General features: G+C 43.0%; 1 protein-coding gene across 1 annotated transcript in view; it reads right to left on the bottom strand.

The window, feature by feature from the left end:
* The window catches only part of SUGT1 (SGT1 homolog, MIS12 kinetochore complex assembly cochaperone), a 40,809-nt gene extending 18,443 nt beyond the window's left edge, over nucleotides 1-22,366 (bottom strand). The window contains exons 1-9 of the mRNA XM_055122747.1: nucleotides 22,109-22,366; nucleotides 21,940-21,997; nucleotides 12,580-12,670; nucleotides 11,913-11,982; nucleotides 10,781-10,851; nucleotides 6,340-6,393; nucleotides 5,896-5,912; nucleotides 3,650-3,684; nucleotides 1,659-1,755 (exon numbers count right to left, since the gene is read on the bottom strand). Of these exons, the coding sequence (XP_054978722.1) occupies nucleotides 1,659-1,755; nucleotides 3,650-3,684; nucleotides 5,896-5,912; nucleotides 6,340-6,393; nucleotides 10,781-10,851; nucleotides 11,913-11,982; nucleotides 12,580-12,670; nucleotides 21,940-21,997; nucleotides 22,109-22,146 (531 nt within the window). The 5' untranslated portion in view covers nucleotides 22,147-22,366. The remainder of the gene's footprint in view (nucleotides 1-1,658; nucleotides 1,756-3,649; nucleotides 3,685-5,895; nucleotides 5,913-6,339; nucleotides 6,394-10,780; nucleotides 10,852-11,912; nucleotides 11,983-12,579; nucleotides 12,671-21,939; nucleotides 21,998-22,108) is intronic.
* Between the last annotated feature and the right edge of the window lie 365 nt (nucleotides 22,367-22,731).

Below are 22,731 nucleotides of genomic sequence, written 5' to 3'. Positions count from 1 at the left end.
AACTTTCGTAAGGTTTTCATACATCAAATTACTTAAAGTCCCAGTCATTTAATATTAGTAAATTCTAAACTCATAAACCATAAAACAGACTTTTTTCATTAAGTAGAGAATATAAATATAACCCAATTACCTATTACTTATCAATCGTGTAATCGTGTAAATCGTCTACTGTATCAATCGTGTGTTTGTTTGTTGATGGCTGAGTCCTGGCTTTACACTCAGGGATCACTCCTGATGGGCTCAAGGGACCATGTGGAGTGCCAGGTCAGCTGCATGCAAAGCAAGCACCCAACTCGCTATTCTATCACTCTGATAGGTGATAACACACCTATCAGCCCCAAGTGTTGTTTTTTTGGGGGGATGGTCTCCCAAGCAGTGCTCACGAGTCCCTCCTGGTGATCCTCAGCCTCAAGTTCTTGAGAGCCTGCGGCTGCAGAGCTACCGGGCCCTGCAATGCCAGAGGTTACCAAAGTCACCTGGGGGTGCTCAGCAGGGGGAGAAGCCCCTCTGGCTAAACCAGTGACGCTCAAGGAACCAGGCAGTTCCCCTCAAATTGAGACGGCACACACAAGGCGTGTGCCTTAACCCTTACAGACGTCTCCAGCCCTGCAAGTTCCATTCTTAATTGAAATGTAATTCAAAATCTGAAGGGGTAAAAAGTATATATCCAGCTACACTACAGTGAATTTCTCAGAAGTTTAGTAGTATTTTGGGGGAAGGGGAAGCTAGGATATTTGGAGGGCCCGCTCAAGATGGAAGATGCATGCTGAAAGTAGACTATAGACCGAACATGATGGCCACTTAATACCTACATTGCAGACCACAACACCCTAAAGGAGAGAGAGAGTAAAAGGGAAATGTGCCTGCGACAGAGGAGGGGGGGGATTGATTGGGGGCTGGAGGCTGGGGGCAGGAGGGATACTGGGACCACTGATGGTAGAAAATGGTCACTGGTGGAGGGATGGGTACTCGATCATTGTATGACTGAAACATAAGCATGCAAGTTTATAAGTCTATAACTACCTCACGGTGATTAGAAAATAAAAAATTAAAAAAATAAAAAGAGGGGCCAGAGCGATAGCACAGCAGGTAGGGCGTTTGCCTTACACGCAGCCGACCCAGGTTCCATCCCTGGTATCCCATATGGTCCCCAAACACTGCCAGGAGTAATTCCTGAGTACAGAGCCAGGAGTAACCCCTGACCATCGCTGGGTGTGACCCAAAAAGCAAAAAATAAATAAATAAAATTAAAAAAAAAAAAAAAGAAGAATTTCAGTAGCATTCCCCACATTATCACATGGCATGACTCTGACAAGCTCCTAAAAGCAGCAGGGTCTAGAGAGAGTAGAAGGGTTGCTGTGCAGCTAACCCCCCTGGCTAAATCCCTGGCAGCACACAGGGTTCCCCAAGCACTGCATGTAGTCTGCCAGATACAACATGAGCGATCTCTAAATACAGCCAGGAGTAAGCCCTGAGCACCACACAGTATGGCCCCAAAACAAAGAACAAAGTCAACTCCTGAGTGCAGAGCCAGGAGTAACCCCTGAGCACCGCTGGGTGTGGCCCAGCCCCCTCCCCAAAGATTACCATGCAATATACTGTATTTGCAAATAAAATCGCTTAATTAACATAAAATAGTCCAAAGATTATATAATGACCTCTTTTTCTGAAAATTCCACATTTACGTCATTCTTCTGAACATTCTTGATCATAAGTGTAATGATTACTTGAGAATCTGTTTGATACCAATCATACCTATTAGAAAGAAAAAAAGAAATGTAAGGTTTTCTTAAAGTTATTGCTGCTCTGTTTTGTTGAAATTAAAATTAAAAGATAAACCACAAGAGCTCCACCTTGAGGAGCAACTTAGCAAAGCAGCTGCTGATCAGGAGATACAAGTTTATGTTGATTACATCAATTATCTATTTGTGCTGTGCAAGAGAACCACCAGGTAGATGAGGCAGATGAGGCCCAAAATACATCTTGTGTTCATAAATACTCAGAATACTAAGTATTCTAGGTTCTGATTTCTATCTCTAAGAATGTTGTGCTTCAGCTGATGTTGAAAGATAAAATTTACTCTGAACAGTTTAAATTGGTAAGATAGTATCAATAGCTTAAACTCATTTCATAATAGTTTTTACACTCCCATTTCAAAATTTCTAACCCTATTTTACAGATGGAAAAACCCCTAAAACTCAGAAGGTGAAGCAATGGGCAGGTGTTAACTGGGTTCAGGCCAGCCTAAATTTGAATGAAGTTACTCCAAGATCTCTTTTGTTAATGAATTTCCATGTCTCGGGGCCTCCCAAGGTGATGCGTAGGGGCTACTCCTGGTTTGGGTGTTTGGTGGGGACCTTGTGGTTCCAGGGACCAAATCCAGGTCTCCAGCATACAAAGCAGTTAAGTAGCCCTTTGAGCTATCCCCTCAATCCACTAACTCCGAAATCTAACTGGAACTGAGTACAAACACCCCTAGCACAGGGAACAGAAGCAACTGAGGCAAAATTATGAGTAATTTCAAACCAAAAACAGCATTAATCTTTCCAAAGTCTCAAGGTACATGGAAAAACGTATGCCTAGAGATTCTAATCATGTATATCTTTCCCACTGAAAACTCTTAAAATGCAGGAACTCATATGCCTTCAAACAAGATTACAAATTCTTACTATTTCTCTTTTTCTGCTGTTTCTGCTTTTCTAAGACTAAGTACAGTGTCCCATACAACATATTTAACACATTTATTGAGCCACAGTTCTTTTATTTCATGCTTCAAACATTATTATTATTTGATGTTAATTTGTCCTGCCCCTCCTCCGGTGATGTCAACCATGCTAATCAAAGTTCCTTCTCTACAAGGTACCTGCCATAGTTATTCTGTGTATCTACAGAAAGAACAAAAAGGTATTTCAGTATTTCTAAGCTGTTGTAGGTAATCATGTCAAAAAGAAATGAACTTAAAAACCTCGGTCTTCCTTTGAAATTCAGTGAGGATGAAAGCTGTATACAAATGTGTTTCTTCCTCTTACCAAGAATACTAAGAATATAAGTTGTACACATCACTAATGAATAATTTGAAATTCAAATACTTGCTGAATGTTTCTTCATTATTATAATTGCTGCCTTCAGTAACTGTTATTTCCAACTCATGCAAAATTATCCTATGAAACATTTGCTCCAGAGCTAGAGTGCGAGCTCAACAGGTGAAGGACATGCTTTGCGTGCAGAAGAATTAGGTCCGTTCCCAAAGACACCAAAGACATGGTCCGCCCAGCACCATCTGGGAGTGGCCACTGGGCAGAGCCAGGCATGACCCAAAAGGCAACAAAATAAAAGTCAGGTAAAGTTACAATATTTTCGAGCTGACTAGTAATTAACTGGGGAGATAATAATCTGAAAAGGCTCTTTTTAATAGATGGAAAGGTGACATAATGTCCAAATGGGCTAGCTTAAGTTGAAAAGTTATTTAAATTCATAATAATAATAAAACAAGCAATAATACAAATAAGCAGCCTTACAATTACTTTTTCACAACTTTTAAAACTAGAAATAGAAGAGGGTAATGACTATTAAACAAGGTCCCACATCTCCCCAACATCTCTTAATCATGTAGACATACATAAATAGTTTTAGGAAAGCAAATACTTACTTGATTTTTGACTGGTGAGTCTGCTGGGATGCAGACTGATTTCAACAAATTGAAGGAGAAAGAAATTTACAAGTTAGTTTAACGGCCATATATTCAAATTAAAATGAATCTATCATTTACTTAATGCAAGTTACTTTTCTATGAAATATTAAATGAAAACATCCTTAAAAGACAAAGCATGGTCTAAGTATTAAACAGCTAATCTTCACCAAAAATAAAAATCATCTTTTTTCTTTTTTTGCTTTTTGGGTCACACCCAGAGATGCACAGGGATAATGCCTTTGCACTCAGGAATTACTCCTGGCGGTGCTCAGAGGACCACATGGGGTCGTCCACGTGTAAGGCAAATGCTCTACTCACTGTACTATTGCTCTTGCCCCATTAAAATCATCTTTATAATTAGTTTCAATTTTATATGCTTTCTAAAGTAACAGTATAAAAAAAAGAACATTTTCTAAAACCACCAAAAGTTTACATACGAAAACACCCAGTTCTGCCAGAGTGACAGTGTACAGCAGACAGGGTGCTTGCCTTGCACGTGGCTGATCTGGGTTCAACTCCCGGTATCCCATGTGGTCCCCTAAGCACCACTAGGAATAATTTCTGAGTGCAGAGTCAGGAATAATCCCTAAAAATCACTGAGTGTAGGCCTCCCCCAAAATAAATTTTTTTTAATTAAAAACAAAAAATGTAAAAACAAAACCACTAACACCCAGTTCTGTCAGACTGATAACATTATAAAAAAAACAGGGGGAGGGTTTTTTTTTCCCCACTCTGGAAAAGCTTATGTTCATCCTGAACACAAATTCCTCTCTTCTCACAAATCTTTTTTTTATTGAATCACACTGTGAGATAGACCTTACAAAACTGTTCGTGATTAAGTTTCAGTCACACAGTATTCCAACACCCATCCCTCCACCAAAATATATCTCCCAGTACCAGTGTCGCCAGGCAGGAGCGAAAGCATAGCGGGTAGGGCATTTGCCTTGCACGTGGCCCACCCGAGTTCGATTCCTCCGTCCCTCTCTCGGAGAGCCTGGCAAGCTCCCCGTGGCGTATTCAATATGCCAAAAACAGTAACAAGTCTCACAATGGAGACATTACTGGTGCCAGCTCGAGCAAATCGATGAACAACGGGACTGGACGACAGTGCTACAGTGCTACCAGTGTCCCCAGATCCCCTCCCATCACCCTCAGCCCACCCACATAGAGGCAGGCACTTCTCTCTCTCTCCCCTCTCTCTCTTCTTTCTCTTCCCTCTCTTAAAATCTCTTAAGTAAATTGTACTGAACAAAAACTATTTTGCTTTCGGGGCTGGAGAGATAGCACAGCGGGTAGGGCATTTGCCTTCCACGCAGCCGACCCGGGTTCAAATCCCAGCATCCCATATGGTCCCCTGAGCACAGCCAGGGGTAATTCCTGAGTGCAGAGCCAGGAGTAACCCCTGTGCATCGCCAGGTGTGACCCAAAAAGCAAAAAAAAAAAAAAAAACTATTTCGCTTTCAAAAAACAAAAAGGAACCTTTACTGGTGAAGGGAGACACACCCAGTAATGTCAGATTTCTTTTTTTAATATTTCTAAACTTTATTTAAACACTGTGATTTACAAAGTTGTTCATGTTACAGTTATTTTAGGAATTCAATATTCCAACACCAGACCCACGTCCAGTGTAGTGTGACCAATGTCCAGTTTCCCACCCACTCCCCAGGCCTGCCCCTCAGCAGGCACAAAACAATTTACTCTGCACTGCCTTTTACAACACGCACTGAAACAAAAATTACTCTTGCAATAATAATTCCCTTTGCAGTGGGGATGTTGCTGGGATGGGTGGGTTGCACAAGTGTCCTGGCTCTCTAAGGCTGCACATATATGCTGGCTAGGAGCCGCACATGCTTAGGAGGGACTCCTGAGCAGTGCTCATGGGACCAAGTGGTACCAGGGACTAAACTAGGGTTCCTGCAGACAAAGTGTGTACTTTAGCACTTTCAGCTATCTTCCCAGCCCTGAAAAAAAAAACATTATTGCAATACAGTATAGCCTCAGGCTTAACCATGGCAATCGCATACCCTAAACGATGTGTGTACCAGTTAGGAACAGATAAGCCTATACTTGCCCTAGGTTGGAGGTGGCATCTAAATTGACTCTAAAAGAGAAGGTAGGAGGATTCGAGGACGAAAACTAGCAAATCTACTTTATAGGAGAAGTCCTGAGCACCACTGTAGGGCCCAAGAAAACTTTAGACTTACCACCTCAGATTGCAATCCTATAAGAAACATAAAAAGAAAGCATTATCAGATAAGCAGTATAATCACAGGCAAAGTTACATAACTATTTCCATGGGATAAATATAAAGAAAAAATAAATCATGCAGTCTGCAAAAAGGAAAGTGATTTGTATTCCTGGAGTAACTTTAGACTCCTTTGTAATTTCTTTTCAGTAACACTATTTCAAAACAAATCTGTCCAAATCCCCATTTAAATTAGATAAAAATCAAAATACTTTTGGAATCATGGTTTCTTAATAAAAACCAGAAATAGAAAATCAGGATACTTTGGAAAATCCCTCTATCAAACAAAGTGTGCTTCTTAAATGATAAATTATAACCAACAGACATATATTTTTTTTAAACCAAACCGGTGTGACACATTCAGTTCTTGAACTGAAATATGACATGAAAAAGACATCCTTACCATTCTGAGCTTCCTGACACCTTTTAATCCAGACAATAAAATCAGCATCTGCACCTAGAGAACAAAACGATTATAACCACCACACAAAAGAACATATCCATTTAAAAAGTACTTAATGAACATTTACTGTGGTTCAAACGCTTGTTTTTAGGTACTGGAGATTCGGCAGTGAATCAGACAGATAAAAATACTGTCCTAACAATTAGTTATAGCTATCTTAATTTTATTGCTATAAACGTGCCAGTTGCTTTAACCATTAATTTAAAGAATTTTGATTAAAAAAAAAAAAAGAAAAGCTACTAGGGAGGAAGCTCCTTTGATCCCCTGCCGCCCACTCCCCAACCCCCAAGCATTGCAGAGTGCAGCCATGGATATTTCCCCGCCCCCTCAAAGGTTTAACCACTTCTAAGCTTACAGTTCTCGGATACAGATATTCTACAGTTCTCATTCCTCTTCCACAACAAAATCAGGCCTGCCTCAAGATTCCCAGCACATCTTGTAGGAGCTGCCCCAAGTGTAGGAGCATGAGGCAGAGGCCCTAAGACTGGAAGTTTGGTCCCTAAGTCTCTCCTCTGGCCCATATATCTGTCCTAACCCCAATGTCCGGAAGTTGTTCTAGCCCCAGTTTGCTCTCCACAGCAGCTATCTATTCATTCTGCTAATTCCTCAGTGGCTTTACCTGTGAACATACTCTCCCTAGCATCATCAAGAAGCATCTCCACACTTCTAATCTTGTCCTAACTATCTTCAAGTTCCATGTATTACAGAGAATTGTACACTAACAGGTACCGATATAAATGCACATATTAGCAACTTATTCACTTTCAAGACTCAGAAGATAATATCTAAAGAATCACAAGATCTAATAAATACAATGCTAAGAAACTGTATTAAGAGAGCTCTGAGGGGGTTTAAAGACAGCTTGGTGGCAAAGCACTGTGAAATCATAATGCCAGGAACTCAAGCCTGCTGCCACCCCCACGGGCTGCATGTGATCTCGGCAGCTTTGCTGACTTGTTTTGGGTACTGGAGACTTGGCAGTGAACTAAACAGATAAAAATGCAGTCCTAACAAAACTAGTTATAATCATCTTAATTTTATCACTATAAATGTACGATACAAATATAAATATAAAAATAAATATAGGGGCTGGAGCAATAGCACAGTGGGTAGGGCATTTGCTTTGCATGCGGCCGACCCAGTTCGATTCCCAACATCCCGTAGGGTCCCCGAGCACCGCCAGGACTAATTCCTGAGTATAGAGCCAGGATTAACCCCTGTGCATCGCTCGGTGTGACCCAAAAGAGCAAAATAAATTAAAGTTTATAACGCTATAAATTTAATCAATAACCTAAATTATAAATTTAACCATTAATCTTAAAAAAAATAAAAACTATTAGAAGACAGAGGCAGTACAGGGGTTTGGCAGTTTGTGTCTTGAAGCTGCTCTGCAGTAGCGTCAGGCTGGCCAGCACCCTGCAGTCACGCGTGCACAAGCACTGCTCCGACAGTGTGTGAAGAGTGTGGGCACAAGGGTGAGAACCGCAACTGGAAGTATGCAACGCACGAGTCGTGACGCCCACAGTGGCAGAAGAGGGAGGAAGTGTAGGAGCATAAAGACAGAACAGGGTCGGGGAGACAGTACAGCAGGCAAGGCACCTGCCTTAATGTGAGCAACTGTGGTTTGATCCTTTGCGTCCCCAACCTGCCAGGAGTGATCCCGGAGTGCAGAGCACCACCAGTTGTGGCCCAAGGACAATAATAATTTTTTTAAAAAATAAGGAAAGAAAAGAAAGAAAGGGCTGGAGTATGTGTGCAACACAAAAGGTTAGTTCCAGATTTGCTCTCCAGCACCATATGGCCACCTGAGGTCCTCGAAGAACAATGACAGAAATCCATAAATCTGAACTAGAATTTCTAGTGTAGGTACACTGACTTGCTAATCAGTCATGTTATACAGCTGCCACAATTTGAAACAGTTCCAATCATTTAGATCTCCTTTCCTAATTTGTCCGTTCCTTTTGCAAAGCTGGGCCTTTGTCAGGGGTAAGAGCAGAAAAATATACTAAGCAAGGCAGCCAAAGATTCTTTGTTTGGGGGCCACACTGTCTACACTCAGGGCTACTGTTGGCTTGGAGCTTGGGTTCAACTGCAGAACCTCACACATGCAAGGTAAGTGCTCCATTACTGAATCACACACATCAGCCCTAAAAATTTATTTAGGTTTTTTTTTTCCCCCAGAGGGGAGGGATCTCACTTGGTGGTGCTTGGCTGGCCCAGTGCTTGGGGGAGCCTGAGACTGAACTCAAGCTGCAGCATGAAAAGTCTGTGAAAAAAAGAAAAAGCCCAGAGTTTCTCTTGACTTGAGAATAAATTTTGTAAAACATAATTAGGGTAATATTTCTCAACTTGAGGCTGTATGACCCCTGCTGTGGATCCCTGCAGATCCCCGTTATCTTCCAAAGGTACCACAGGTGAAAATCACATAATGGGGGGCCACAGCATGAGACTAGGGCACCAACAGGCAGGAAATGGGGGGGCGTAGGGGGAGGCCACAGGGAGGAAACAAAGGTGGAAACGGGCTCCAGTCAGAGAGGGTTAAGAAATGTTGCTCTAGGTCAGAGCTTCTCCATCTCCAGCACGACGGACGTTCTGAACGAGAGCACTCTGTTACGGACCCAGATGCTCACCAGCATTCTGGCCTCTGCTCACTGCATGGCAGTAGCACACTCCCCACCCACCAGTGACGGTCATCAAGACACTCTTCAGACACTGCCAAATGTCCCCCAGGGAGTACAATCATTCCCCAGTTAGGACCCGCTGCTTTAAAGAACTGTAATACTCAATTACCAAAGATAATACAGCACACAGAGCTCAGTGGCTTAGCACCTGCCCTGCAAGCATAAGGCCAGGATTCTATCCCGGGATAGAACTGTGTCTGGCAGCTCTGTAGTCTGTGATCCATGGTACTACAAGTGATTTTCTGCTGCCCAAATCCAAGTGTGTATAAGCATTACAAGCTCCAGGGAGTACCACACCCGAAAAGAACATGAGAGTTGACAGGTGTGTTAGCTCACAGCAAGCACTAACAATCTATGGGCAAGCACCATAACCAAAAAGAACTGTAACCCTGGGAAGCGTTGTGGCCAAGCACACAAACAGCACAAGCTGATGGCAAGCACAGCTGAGAGCTCTACAGCCAGGGGGGTCAGTGAGCCTTGTCATCAAAGGACAACAAAGGGAGGAGAGCTGGAAAAATCCGTAACACATAATCATCTGAGACTGATTATAATCTCGTCCAGTATTTTGCAGATTTTAAAATTCTTGATTCTTTCAATTTCTATATTATGTGCCTAGGTGCCCACATTGTTGTGATACTTTTCTTATTTGTCTCTCAAAAAAAGATGACATCTAAAATGAATACTGGAACCAAAGAAATAATGCAGCAGGTAGGGCGTTTGCCTTGCAAGTGCCAGACCCAGGTCTGATCTCTGGTATCCCATATGGTCCCCGGAGCAACACCAGAAGTATTTCTTGGGGCAGAGTTAGGAGTAACCCTGAGCATCACTGTGTCTGGCCCCACAACCAGGGGAAAAAAAAAGAAGAAGAAATACTCTCTCATGGTGTAGTAGTGTTTTTGCTTCACATGCAGCTGATCCAGAATCAATTCCCAGCATATGTATGGTTCCCTAGGCCCCACCAGAAGTCATCTCAGAGCACAGAGCCAGGAGCAAGCCCTCAGTACTGCCAGGTGGGCCCCCAAACCACCATTCAGTACTACAAAGTTCCAGGCTTCTGTAGTTCTTCACCTATTTAGAGCTTATTCAGACTTACATTTTACTTCGATAAAATTCTTTCAATATCCTATCTCATGGAGCTAGGAGTAAGCCCTGAGCACCCATGTGTGGCCCCCAACCACCCACAAACATTTCTTTTTTCAGCAATTTGAATAAAGACACTTAAGTGCATGAGAGAAAATTATACTTACTCTTCCATTAGAAAATAAGTCACACTAAAGGGAGCACACTGAGTGTTAATACTTAAAAAAAGTATTTTTTGGTGAAGCAAAAACTTTTTATTGAAACATAGCAAGATGTGAAGGGAGAGAAAGGCAGAAGTACATGTTTGAGAGAGAACACAGGCTTCTCCTGAGTGGAAATAGGTAAGCAATAAAACAGAAAAGCAAGCGAGACATGTCTTCAAGGGAGAACATGGGCTTGGAAAGCAAGCTGAGTGTTTATACTTTCATCTTCTAATGGCAAAGTTTATCTGTGATTTGAATGCTAAAGGCCAATTTAATCACTTAACTTAATTCACGTTTGGCAATCAACACGAAATGTCATTAAGGGTAGAAAAAAGGTGTTGGGTTTCTATAATTAGATAGCATGTAAAAAAATCAGTTATGCATTGAGACACATATTAATAAAGTTCTAATACTTACTATCTAATTTTTGTCCATCTGTGAAACTTTCTAGAGCAGCAGCATAGTTTTTTTCATGGTATTCACAAATCCTGCATAAGCATATGAAAAACAAATACCACATACGTAAGGTGATGATACAAAGCCTTTCTAAATAGATTCCTAGTAATTTGTTAGAATATAAAACCTTTTTTAATTCATCAAAAAAATTACCAAAACAACTGATAAGCCAAGACAGCCAAAAACAGACTTCTGCCAAAAATAGTGTAGTCTGGACCAGCAAGGTGATTCAATGGCTGAGTGCATGCTTTGTGTGCAGCAGGCCAGGATTCAATCCTTAGCATCACACAATCTCCCAACCTTCACCAGGAGTGACCGAGTACAGAGCTGGGGAGCACCTGAGCACAACTGGGTACAGCTTCAAAACCAGAAAACTAGTGGACAGGGGCTGGAGTGATAGCATAGCGCGTAGGGCGTTTGCCTTGCACGCGGCCGACCCGGGTTCAATTCCCAGCATCCCATATGGTCGGTCCCCTGAGCACCGCCAGGAGTAACCCCTGTGCATTGCCGAGTGTGCTCCAAAAAGCAAAAAAAACAAAAAGAAACAAACAAAAAAGAAAATTAGTGGACAACCAGTATAATCCCACTAAAATCTACTTTTGAAACTCACTGCTGAAGCAATCTGTTGTATATCTTGTTTGTGCCAAAATATACTATTCTAAGGAGTTTTTCAACACATTTTTCAAATTTCTCATTTAAATAATAAAGTCACACTAATCAGAAACAAACTGAAATATAAAGTACGTGAAGTTTCATAGCGTTAAATGTAGCCTATCTAATTTGGTTGTATCCTATCCTAATGAAAAGAATACTTTTTAGTTAAATACAGTAAATTCCAAATAATGCACTGAACAGCAATTTCAATCTGCGTCATCTATATCTTGCAGTTAGTTACATCACTACTATTTTAAAACATGAACCAGCAGATCTTCCATCACAACAGAAATATAAATTACATTTTAAATTAAATCCCATCTTACATATAAAATGCACAAACACAAAATTTCCTATTTACACAAAGCCTACAATGAATTCATTTAACAAATCCTACTATCTACAGTCCAGATCCAACAAAAAAAGTAGTTGTTCATACCCTTTTCTCAGCATAGCAGAGGCATTATTTGGATTAAGTTCAAGAGATTTCTTTGCATCAACAATAGCATCTATGTATGAAAAAAATAGCATTTTTAGTCAGTTACTTATTATTCCGAACAAATATTACAGACAAAATTCAAATTCACTTATATTTTAAATACTTCAAGGTGAAAAAAGTGAACAAACTGCTTATATTAGGAAAAGCTAACCTAAGATATAATTCAAATAAATGTTACCCTCGTACCTTTCCATTGGCTAAATATTTAGTTTCGCCCTAAATCTCTGAGCCAATCAAGTTTTGTATCACAAAGTTTATCTCATCATCTCATTAGTCACTAACATATTCTGACTCCATGTATGAATTTCCCCCTACCTTGACTCTTCATCCAAATTAGTTACAAAAGTAATACTGGGAAATAAAAATGTGGGGAGATTCTGAGGCAGCACGTGGTGGTCAGGGGTTGCTAGGAGGTAGATGGCAGGCAACCACGCTGGGCCCCCGCTCATATGCAAAATATGTGCTCCAGTGTCTTTCACCAAGTCTCCCCCCAAAAAACCAATTTGAATCACTAAAGAGAATCTCATATTTGATTCACCTTATCTTGTGCAAAAGGTGTAGTTAACATACAAAGAACAAAAACAATATACTTTGTAAGAAAAGTTACCACGGTAATTCCCAAGAAGAATGTGACAATAAGCTCTTTGACAGTAATATTGAGCATCATCTGGTTTCTGTTCCAAAGCCTTAGTCAGCTCCTATAAAAATAAACATACTGAGTTCAGCATATGCCCCTCAAGTTACTGAATTTTAATTAAATGTAATTTTTAATCACATAATCTTTTATCACATGCTATTTGGAGATAAAAACAAAAGGAGAGTAAGCCAGGAACTCATACTGCAAGAGGATCAGTATTTCCTTTTCTTCTCCATTCTTCTCACAACAGCCAAAATCTATTATATTATTTGTGTAAAGCATTTAGTTACTGGTCTATAATAGGGCTCAATTTAAATGGTCATTATTGTCATCTCCAAAGAGTGTAGCTGGTATACACAGATAACCATAAATTTTCTACTTCTAATTAAAAGAAGACCCCATGTAGAATTTGATATGCCAAAAAAACTTAGGGCTATCTGTCCAATAGGAAAAACAAAAACCTGGGAATTCAATCTAAGATCAAAGAGATTAACAGAATTCATAAATACACAACCTGGCTTATCTGACCCTTTCCTATCAATAGCAGAGAACCCTAAAACCTTAATAGCACTCTATAGAAAGCCCAGCTCATAGGTAAACTACTGCCAACAGATCCAGTCAACATTACATAAGATTGAAACTTGAGCCACCCTGGGTAGTAACAGTAAATAAATGGTAACAGTAAAGACTCAAGAGAGAGCCCTACTTGTGAGGAGGGCAAAACAGAAACACTTTATCATTACCTCACACTGGATTTAGTTTGTGGTTTGTGTACAACAGTTCAACAGTCACAGGTGTCATTCACTTTCCTTACCCTGACAACGTGACTCTCAAAAAGCAAATGCATTCACTACATCAAATCACTTATCTAAAACGCAACATAGGGGCTGGAGCAATAGCACAGCGGGTAGGGCGTTTGCCTTGCACACAGCCGACCCGGGTTCGATTCCCAGCATCCCACACGGTGCCCTGAGCACCGCCAGGGGTAATTCCTGAGTGCAGAGCCAGGAGTAATCCCTGTGCATTGCCGGGTGTGACCCAAAAAGTAAGTAAGTAAATAAATAAATAAATAAATAAAATGCAACATATCTAACATACAATCCACTTTTTCTTCATTCCTATCACCTAACCCTAGCACATTGGAAAATCAGATCATGTCTCTGCACAAAACTCTCCCCAAGGCCTTTCTTCACTTGACTCAGGCAAAAACCTAAGACCTTCCATAGACATACAGTCCTTCCTTTTGCCGTCAAGAGAGTCTACCACATCTCTGCTCTGATCTTTGACTGCTCCTCCTGTCCCAATTACCAATTCTAGCCACAAAGGCATCCCCATTCAGTCTTACACACACCTCAGGACTTTGTATCCTATTACTTTCTCACTAGAATTCGCTTCTCCCTAGATGTGCATAAAAAAGCCATTCCCGGGGGCTGGAGCAATAGCACAGCGGGTAGGGCATTTGCCTTGCACCCACCAGGGGTGATTCCTGAGTGCAGAGCCAGGAGCAACCCCTGTGCATCGCTGGGTGTGACCCAAAGAGAAAAAAAAAAAAAGCCATTCTCTCACTTCCTAGTTAGGCTTAGTGACAAAACTGTGCCAAAGACAAGGGTCATACATCTGTCTAATTCCAAATTATATTTGGGGGGTAGGGGTTTGTGGAGGGTGTCAGGGATCAAACCCAGAATTTGCCAAGCCTTCATTTCTATCCTAAGCTACAGACATCCCCAATTCCCCAAAAGTGAATTTTAACGACTAACCACAAACCAAGTCTCTTGGTAATTCTTAATAAGTTTCTTCCACACATCATCTGATGTTCTTTATGTTTTCTAGACTTCGAAAATCGTAGGTTGCATACCATCTTGTGCTATATTTCCAATTTTGAGAACACCTGATATCTATCTATTCAGATATGTCTTTTAACTAAATTACTAGCCTTTACTCAGCGAGAAAGTGGTATATTATGGACATAAAAGGCTGTTACATATCAGTACCTGGATCGCCGATTTACAAGTATTTAAGATACATTTTAAGCATAGGCAATAAACTAGTGTGGTATAATAAATAAATCAAATGATGTTCTTCTAAAGAGTCATAGAAAAATTACTCACTTAAAAAAATTTATTTATTTATATATTTTTGGACATACCCAGCCACACTTGGGGGGGGAGGGGAGGTGGTACTGTATCCTAGGCCTATTCTCAGGAATCAATACCAGCAATGCCCAAGGGTGCATAAAGGCAAATGCCTAATTCTTGCACTAGCTCTCTGGCCCTAAAAACTTCTGAATTACAACCAACCAATTTTAAATGACCTTTAAAAACAAACCAATTGTTGGTTTAAAAAAAGGGGCCAGCAGGTAAAGGAGGCAAGGCACGTGGTCCTCGTGCCACTAATCCTGGTTAGGTCCCCCTCAGAGTCCTCAGCATCACCAAGGGACATACTCAGTGGTGCCCAGACAACAACAACCCCCCCAACAAGGCAGGACTTGTGGTGATTAAATAAACTAAGCAATTAACTTATTGGTTACTTAAAAAAAAAAAAACAAAAAACAAGCCAAGCACAAACTGAACATCTGATAAACTTAGAAGTCACTGAAAGTTTATTCTAATTAAGAAATGTAACAAAATAGAAAAAGTGAAGCAAAAACCGTTCTTTGTGACTATGGCACTTTCCAGCATTGTTTCCGTAACAACAGTTGCTGGCTATTCAACTAACGGAAGGTATCCCAAACGCTAAGAACTCAGTGACAAAGGCTATTTAGTATTGAGTGCAGACCTATACAAAAATGTAAGCATGTCCCAACAATTACATTCACTTACAAAAATCCTTCATGTTAAAGTAAAGCAATTTAAAAACTGGTGAACTATAAAATACAAGCACAAGATTTTATTTTTAACCATTTTGGTATGAGAAGTACTGATAACTCAGACAATTAAAAGGAAAACTTTAATAATTAAAAGGAAACAAAAATTGTTTCAAAAATTCTGGCAGGCATCATTTAACATGTCTGCATATCTACCGTATCCTGGGCAACCACATTGAATCCACAGCAGTGAGATGCACAAGATCCCTGCTCTCTTTAAACTTTCACACCTTGGTCTAATGTCTAATTTGGGGTGATCAGAGAGAACACAGCTTCTGAGGTGACGTTTCAGCTGAAATTTAAGGTGGTGAGCCTCTCCATACAAGAATCAGGTAAGAGAAAACAAACTTCAAGGAAAAAAAAACAACCTACAGTTCCAAAGGCCCTCCATCACGGTTGGGATTAACCCATTCAAGTTAAAAATAAAAGAACATAAGAGTTTCTTAGTAGAGGTTTTAGGCTTCTCTAGATATAGTATCATATCGTCTGCAAATAGTGAGAGTTTGATTTCTTCCTTTCCTATCTGGATGCCCTTAATCTCTTTTTCTTGTCTAGTGTGTCCAGAGTGGGAGACTAACACCCAAGAATTGTAGAAACAACTACCAGGAGGTTGACTCCATGGCTAGGAGGCTGGCCTCACATTCTGGGGAAAGGGCAACTCAGAGAAGGGATCACCAACTATAATGTAGTCGAAGGCCATGTGGGAGAAGGGAGTTGCAGGCTGAATGAGGGCTAGAGACTGAGCACAGTGGCCACTCAACACCTTTATTGCAAACCACAATAGCTAATTAGAGGGAGAGAACAGAAGGGAACGCCCTGCCACAGTGACAGGGTGAGGTGGGGGGAGATGGGATTGGGGAGGATGGGAGGGATGCTGGGTTTACTGGTGGTGGAGTATGGGCACTGGTGAAGGGATGGGTTCCCGAACTTTGTATGGGGGAAGCATAAGCACAGATGTGTATAAATCCGTAACTGTACCCTCATGGTGATTAATTAATTAAAAATAAATAAATTTATTAAAAAAATAAATAAATAAAAAAATAAAAGAACAGAACAAAGGAAGGGGCTGGAGTGATAGCACAGAGGCGTTTGCCTTGAATGTGGCCGACCCGGGTTTGATTCCCAGCATCCCATATGGTCCCCTGAGCACCACCAGGGGTAATTCCTGAGTGCAGAGCCAGGATTAACCCCTGTGAATCGCCGGATGTGACCCCAAAAAAGCAATAACAAACAAACAGAAAAACTCTATTAAAAAAAAGAAAAAGAACAAAGAAGTGGAAGTGATGGTACAGCAGGTACTCTTGGTCCCTTGCGCATCACCAGGACTGACCTCTGAGCAGAGGCAGGTGTCAACCCTGAGCAGTGACGGGGTGCCCCTCAGACCACCCAAAGAAAAAGAGAAGGTGTGAGTGTAGCTAGACCTCACAGAGCAAAAAAGCCATATATACCTCCAAAGATTTCACCATGGAAATTACTTCTTTTCATTAAAAAAAAAAAATTATAGGTCCTATTTAACTCCATTTCCTAGCTGGAAAATATGATTCAGGGCACAACAGGAAATTTTCTGAGGTTATAATTATGAAACTAGGATTTACACCCAATCGGTGTGACTCTAGAGCACCCGCACGATCTTTACTTACAACTCTTCATACTGGGCCCCCTCAGAGCCTCGGGACCCACACATTTTATATATCTCCTTTTATCTTGGGTACCATGATTCACAAAACTGTCATGCCCTGCACCCGTCTCCAGGGTGGCCCTTCCCACCCCCCTCACCACCCCAAAGCGTCCGACTGGAAAGAGCATGCTCAGTTTCCGGGCCTTGGGGCAGGTTACTCCCTACTATGCTTGCTTATATCCCACATAGGACAGGGGCCATGCCATGTCCGCCCTACTGAATCCATCTATTTTCTTCTTTCCCTACTGAACCGAAACTTCCTGACTGTTCCAGCCTCCACAAAGCTTAGCATACTGCACACAAATCCTTCACAGGAGGACTTAAACTTTTGGGACCACACGTGGCAATGTATGAGCACTTCCAGGCGAGTGCCAAGAGGACAGTGGCATGTGTAGGGACCGAGCCCTGGTCTCCCAAACGCAAAGTCTGCACTCAGCCCCTTGAGTTCTCTCCAGCTCAAGGATACTTAAATCTTAAAGATCCGCTGACGTGTCCCATCTGTCCTTTAGACTGTGAACTCCCTCACTGCAGTCTTAGTGTCTTTATACCCTGGTTCTCAATACAACAGATGTAAAACTATATCGTTTTCTTCTACTTACTTCTCCTTTAATGAATCTATCACTGATTTACCAATGTTTAAGTTTTAGTACATAGTTTCTCGAACCCATAAAAAATATGAATCAGCTTGAGAATATTTCCCTTTTATTACTTATTGGATCGTATTTTCCTTTTTCTGGGAGAGGGTTGGTTTCAGGCCACACCCAAAGATGCTCAGGGATTACTTCTGACAATGCCTGGGGGACCAAATGGGGTGCTGGGGACTGAACCCAGCCTTGTGCAACACCAGCACCTACCCACTGTGATATTGCTCCAGCTCTAGATGGTACTTTTGGGACGGGGCGAGGGTATAGGGGTTCAATGTTCAGGAAGCCAAGAGTCACTCTGGGTGATACTTAGTCACCAAGGTCAGATGGTTTATGTTAGAGCCTAGCAATGTGATGGTGCTTGAGTCTCCGGGCCATGCACAGGGGTGCTAGTTTGTAGTGCTGGAGCCTTACACGTGCACATACACCCTGGACCCCTGAGCAATCTCCCAACCACTGATATTCCTTCACAAAACATTTCGGGGTCTGGGTAATTATACAGAGGGTAGGGCACTTGTCTTGTACTTTGTCAACTTTGTGGCCCCAAAACACAACACTGATTCTGGGAACAGTAATATAGCACATTGGCTTCATAAGTACGAGCATCTATCTTCCCCCCATGTAAAAAGTGATGTAAATGCCCAGAAGGAGAGAACGAGAGCGAGCACAGAGCAAGCATGCGTGCATGAGAGAGAGAGAGGAGAGAGAGAGTGTGTAGCAGGCTGGGGGGAGGATTAAGTGGGAGAGAGATACTGGGGACATTGGTGCTGGGAAATGTACAATGGTGGAGGGATGGGTGTTGAAGCACTGAATAACTGAAACCCTATCATGAATAGCTTTGTAATGGGATATCTCACAGGTGATTCCATTTTTAAAAATTAAATTAAAAAAAAGTGATGTGAATTTCAAAAACTAGCCTCAGGGGAAAATCCAGGAGGGATACGCTTTCAGTTCTCATCAACATCCCTGTTCAACTTATTATAAATTCTTCTTATTATTATTATTATTTTCTTTTTGGGTCATACCCGGCAACGCCCAAGAATTACTCCTGGCAGTGCTCGGGAAACCATAAAGGATGCTGGGAATCAAACCCAGGTTGGCCACGTGCTATAGCTCCAGCCCCTATTATAAACTCTTTAGAAATTAACATTTAGGGGCTGGAGCAATAGCACAGCGGGTAGGGCGTTTGCCTTGCACACGGCTGACCTGGGTTCGATTCCCAGCATCCCATATGGTCCCCTGAGCACCGCCAGGAGTAATTCCTGAGTGCATGAGCCAGGAGTAACCCCTGTGCATCGCCGGGTGTGACCCAAAAAGCAAAAAAAAAAAAAGAAATTAACATTTACCCAATCATCTTGATAAGTTTACTTACACTTTTATTTACAAATAAAAAACTTCCCCAAGGGCCAAAGATACTACAGGGGCTAAGACACATGCCCAGTGTAGCTTACTCAGCACAGCTCAGACACCAGAACCACCAGGATTCTTGGACAGAGCCAAATACCAACTGGTGTGGTGCCCGAACAAATAGAATTTTCTCTCAATATAGCTGATTCGTAAGAAATCCTCCCCACTCGTTTCTGATTCATCTATTATAGGTCATAATGATTTAAATTTCTGAAAGTTTCAGGTGAACATGATGGAGGCAGTTTGAAAACGTAAGAATCAGTTTCATAACACACCAGAGAAAGGTGTCCTGAGACCCCTTTGAGTGATCATTTTGACTTTAGTCTTAGTTTTCTTGCATAAAAATGGGAGTGTAAGAAGTACTAAATATCGTAAGGATTTCTGTAAACCTGGTTTGTGTGTGTGGCTCAGAGAGGTAGGGAAAGGGGGAGAAATCTAAGAATCTGCATTTCTAATGAACTCCCAGGTGATGCGAAATACTAAAACTAACTACCTACTCTCGAAATTCATTCCTAGGTATATACCATTGAAAGGAGTGGCTTTATTCACATTGGCTAATAACTAAAAATAATCCAAATGTCCACTGTTGAAATAAATTAGGCTAGATTTCTATAGTGGAATACTACACAGCAAAGAACCTCTTTACAGAACAACATGGATGTGCCCAAAGCAAGGCAGAATATGTACACTGAGCTGAGTACTGAGCATATCATTCTGAGTACCTGGTGATGATAATGCAAGAATAAACAAAAATGACAGAGGTAAGTAAGAGACAGTAGTCATCTGGTAAGAAAAATATTTTGAGAGGAAGGAGCAGGTTGGGAGACTTGCTAAAAGACAGGTTCTAGGAATCCTGATCTGTGAAAATATCTTTGTGTAGACGTAGACTCAAGAGCTCTACTATTTCTATAAAACAAAACAAAACAAAACATAGAGGGGCCTGAGCAATAGTACAGTGGGTAGGGTCCTTGCCTTGCATGTGGCCAACCCAGGTTTGATCCCTGGCACTCCCTATGTTCCCTGAGCCCTGTTACGAGTGACTCCAGAGCACAGAATCAATCATGAAAATGCTCTGAGCACTGTAGGTATGTCCCCAAAACAAAAACAAAAACAAAAAACAAGATGTTGATTGACAATGAAATACATTCCACCAGTATACTTTAAAAGAAACTTTCAGTGGCTGGAGATCTGCATGCACTCAGGTGACCCTGAGTATTAAGCTGCAAGTAAACCCTAAGTGTGCCACCCCCACTCCCAAAGAAAGGAACTTCCAAGATTGGGCTCTTGAGTTGAGCATGTGGAGCTCCAGGTTTGATCTCTGGCACCGCATGGTCACTAAAGCGCCACCAGGAGTAGCCCAAAGTAAAGATAAAAGGAAATTTTATATAAACAAATTTTAAAATTAGGAATTGGTCTTCACTAAGAGAACCAGAATATAGGTTCTGGAAAATTGACATCTAGCCAACATAAGCCAACTGTGGAGGAAAATTCTCAGTGCCTCCTCTGGCATTCTAGTAATGATTCCAGAATTCTCACTGAGATACCACATGAACCACCTGTGCTCTCCTCTCTCCCCTTATCTTCAACCCACTACATCGCCAGAGCTAGAAATCAAACCTAGGGCTTCATACAGGCAAGGCAGGTTTGCAAGACATCCCCAGCCCCTCTTACATATCTCTTATCCACTCTGGTCAAAAAGGTCCTTTTTGCTGTTCCTTCAGGATCTCAGTACTGGAAATGCTCTTTTCCGCATTCCGCAGAATTTCTGGCTTCATTCCTTCCTTTCTCTACTCAAAAAATCATCTCCCTAGGCCCAGCTCATTTTCATTCCCAGTACCCCAAATGGTCATGGGGCAACAGCTCTGAACACAAAGCCCCAAGTACAGCAGGTGTGGTCCCCGAACAAAACACCAACAAAGATTTCGGTAGAGACTTCCAACCACATTGCAAATCCTTCTCAGAAGCCATAGCTGGAGGGAAAAGGTTCTCTTTATCTCATGCAAAAAACGAACAGAATTACCTTTCCCGTGCCGTATAGCAAGATCACAAGTTTTGTGATCCGCTGCACGAAGCATCCTTAAACTTGGGCTCTCTTTATTTCAGTTACTTCTCTACTGCTCTATGATCTTCCCTTAGAGCTTTACAGTCTCTCCCTGCACGCGAACATAAGCTGCTTGATACGGGTAGCTTATGTAGTAAAACTTGAATCCACCGCAACCAGTGGCTTACACCCCAATCCCAAAAGGGGGGGGAAATGTTTTGGTGAACAAACAAGTGAGAAAAACAACCAACAGCTGAAGACTTCTGCAACATTTTAGGAGCACACGGGAAAGAAAGTTTTTGCCTCAGTTCCTCCAAGCACTTAAGCACAGCGCCAAGGTACAGAAGAATGGCCAGAGTAATTGTCAAATGAAAAGCATTCGGCCTAGCTTCGCTCTTTCTCCGGGTCAGAAATGTCATGAAATACACACACGCACGCGCGCGCGCACACACACACACACACACACACACACACACACACTCACACACACACACTCTCACTCACTCACTCACCCACTGTGTCTTAGGGAACCCTGCGGATGCTGGAAAAGTCTAGGGCAGAGAACGAAGGGACAGGGGCTGGGCTGGGGACGGGGGTCCGTAATCGGGCGGAGACAACGTGGAACACAGCAGCCCTTGGTCCCTGCACGCCGGCCCCAAGCCGTCCCGGCCGCTTTCGAAGAGCCGGACCCTCTCACCTCTAACGCCGCCCGGGGGTCCTCGTCGATCACAGCATCTGAGAAGCTCGGGAAAAGCCTGCCAGGAAAACAAGGGCTTCAGCAAGGGGTCACTCGCCAAGGGAAGAGGAGTGGGGGAGTGGTGGCGGGGGGGAAGCAAATACAGAAGAGCGAGGGAGGGGACACGCACCTCGGGGCTGTTGCAGGTCCTGCTGCAGCTGCCGCCATCCCTCACCCGCACACTTGCCCGAAGCGGACCCGCTGCTGCTGCCGCCGCTGCCGCCGCCGCCGCCGCCGCCGCCGCCGCCCTAGGCGGGGGAAACTTCTAGAGAAACACCAACCGAGCTTCCGTCCAAAGTAGCCAACGAGCAGGCACGCCGCGTGCGGCGCGGGGCGGGGAGGCGAGCGGCGAGCGCGGGGCCGGCTGGGACGGTGGAGGACCGGCGCCGGGGACGCGCGGCGCGGTCCCGTGGCCGGCCGGTCCCGCCCCTGCGCGCCCCCGCGCGCGCGCCCGGAGCCCCGCGGGACTGGAGGGGGGGGAGGGGTGGCTGTGCGGGTGCGCGCGCGCGTGCGGGTGCGTGTCCATGTCCCTGGCCACCCGGAACTCCGGGCGCCCCCCGGTTCGCACCTTGACTCCCCGGGACGGGAATGTGGGGGGAGCGGGGGGACAGGGGAGCCTTTTGTGATCCGTGACGTCGTTCCCGGCCCGGCGTTCTTTTTCCGGGAGCGCGGTTTCCGGAGGGTGGGGTGGGGGCGCCGGGAGCACCCCCCACCCCCTGGCACCCGCGCGGGCCGGAAGTCATCCTGCCCTGC

Source organism: Sorex araneus, chromosome 1 (assembly GCF_027595985.1).
Source record: "Sorex araneus isolate mSorAra2 chromosome 1, mSorAra2.pri, whole genome shotgun sequence".
NCBI lineage: Eukaryota > Metazoa > Chordata > Mammalia > Eulipotyphla > Soricidae > Sorex > Sorex araneus.
Note: the sequence above shows the minus strand (reverse complement) of the source record. Positions and strands in the feature narration are given on the sequence as shown.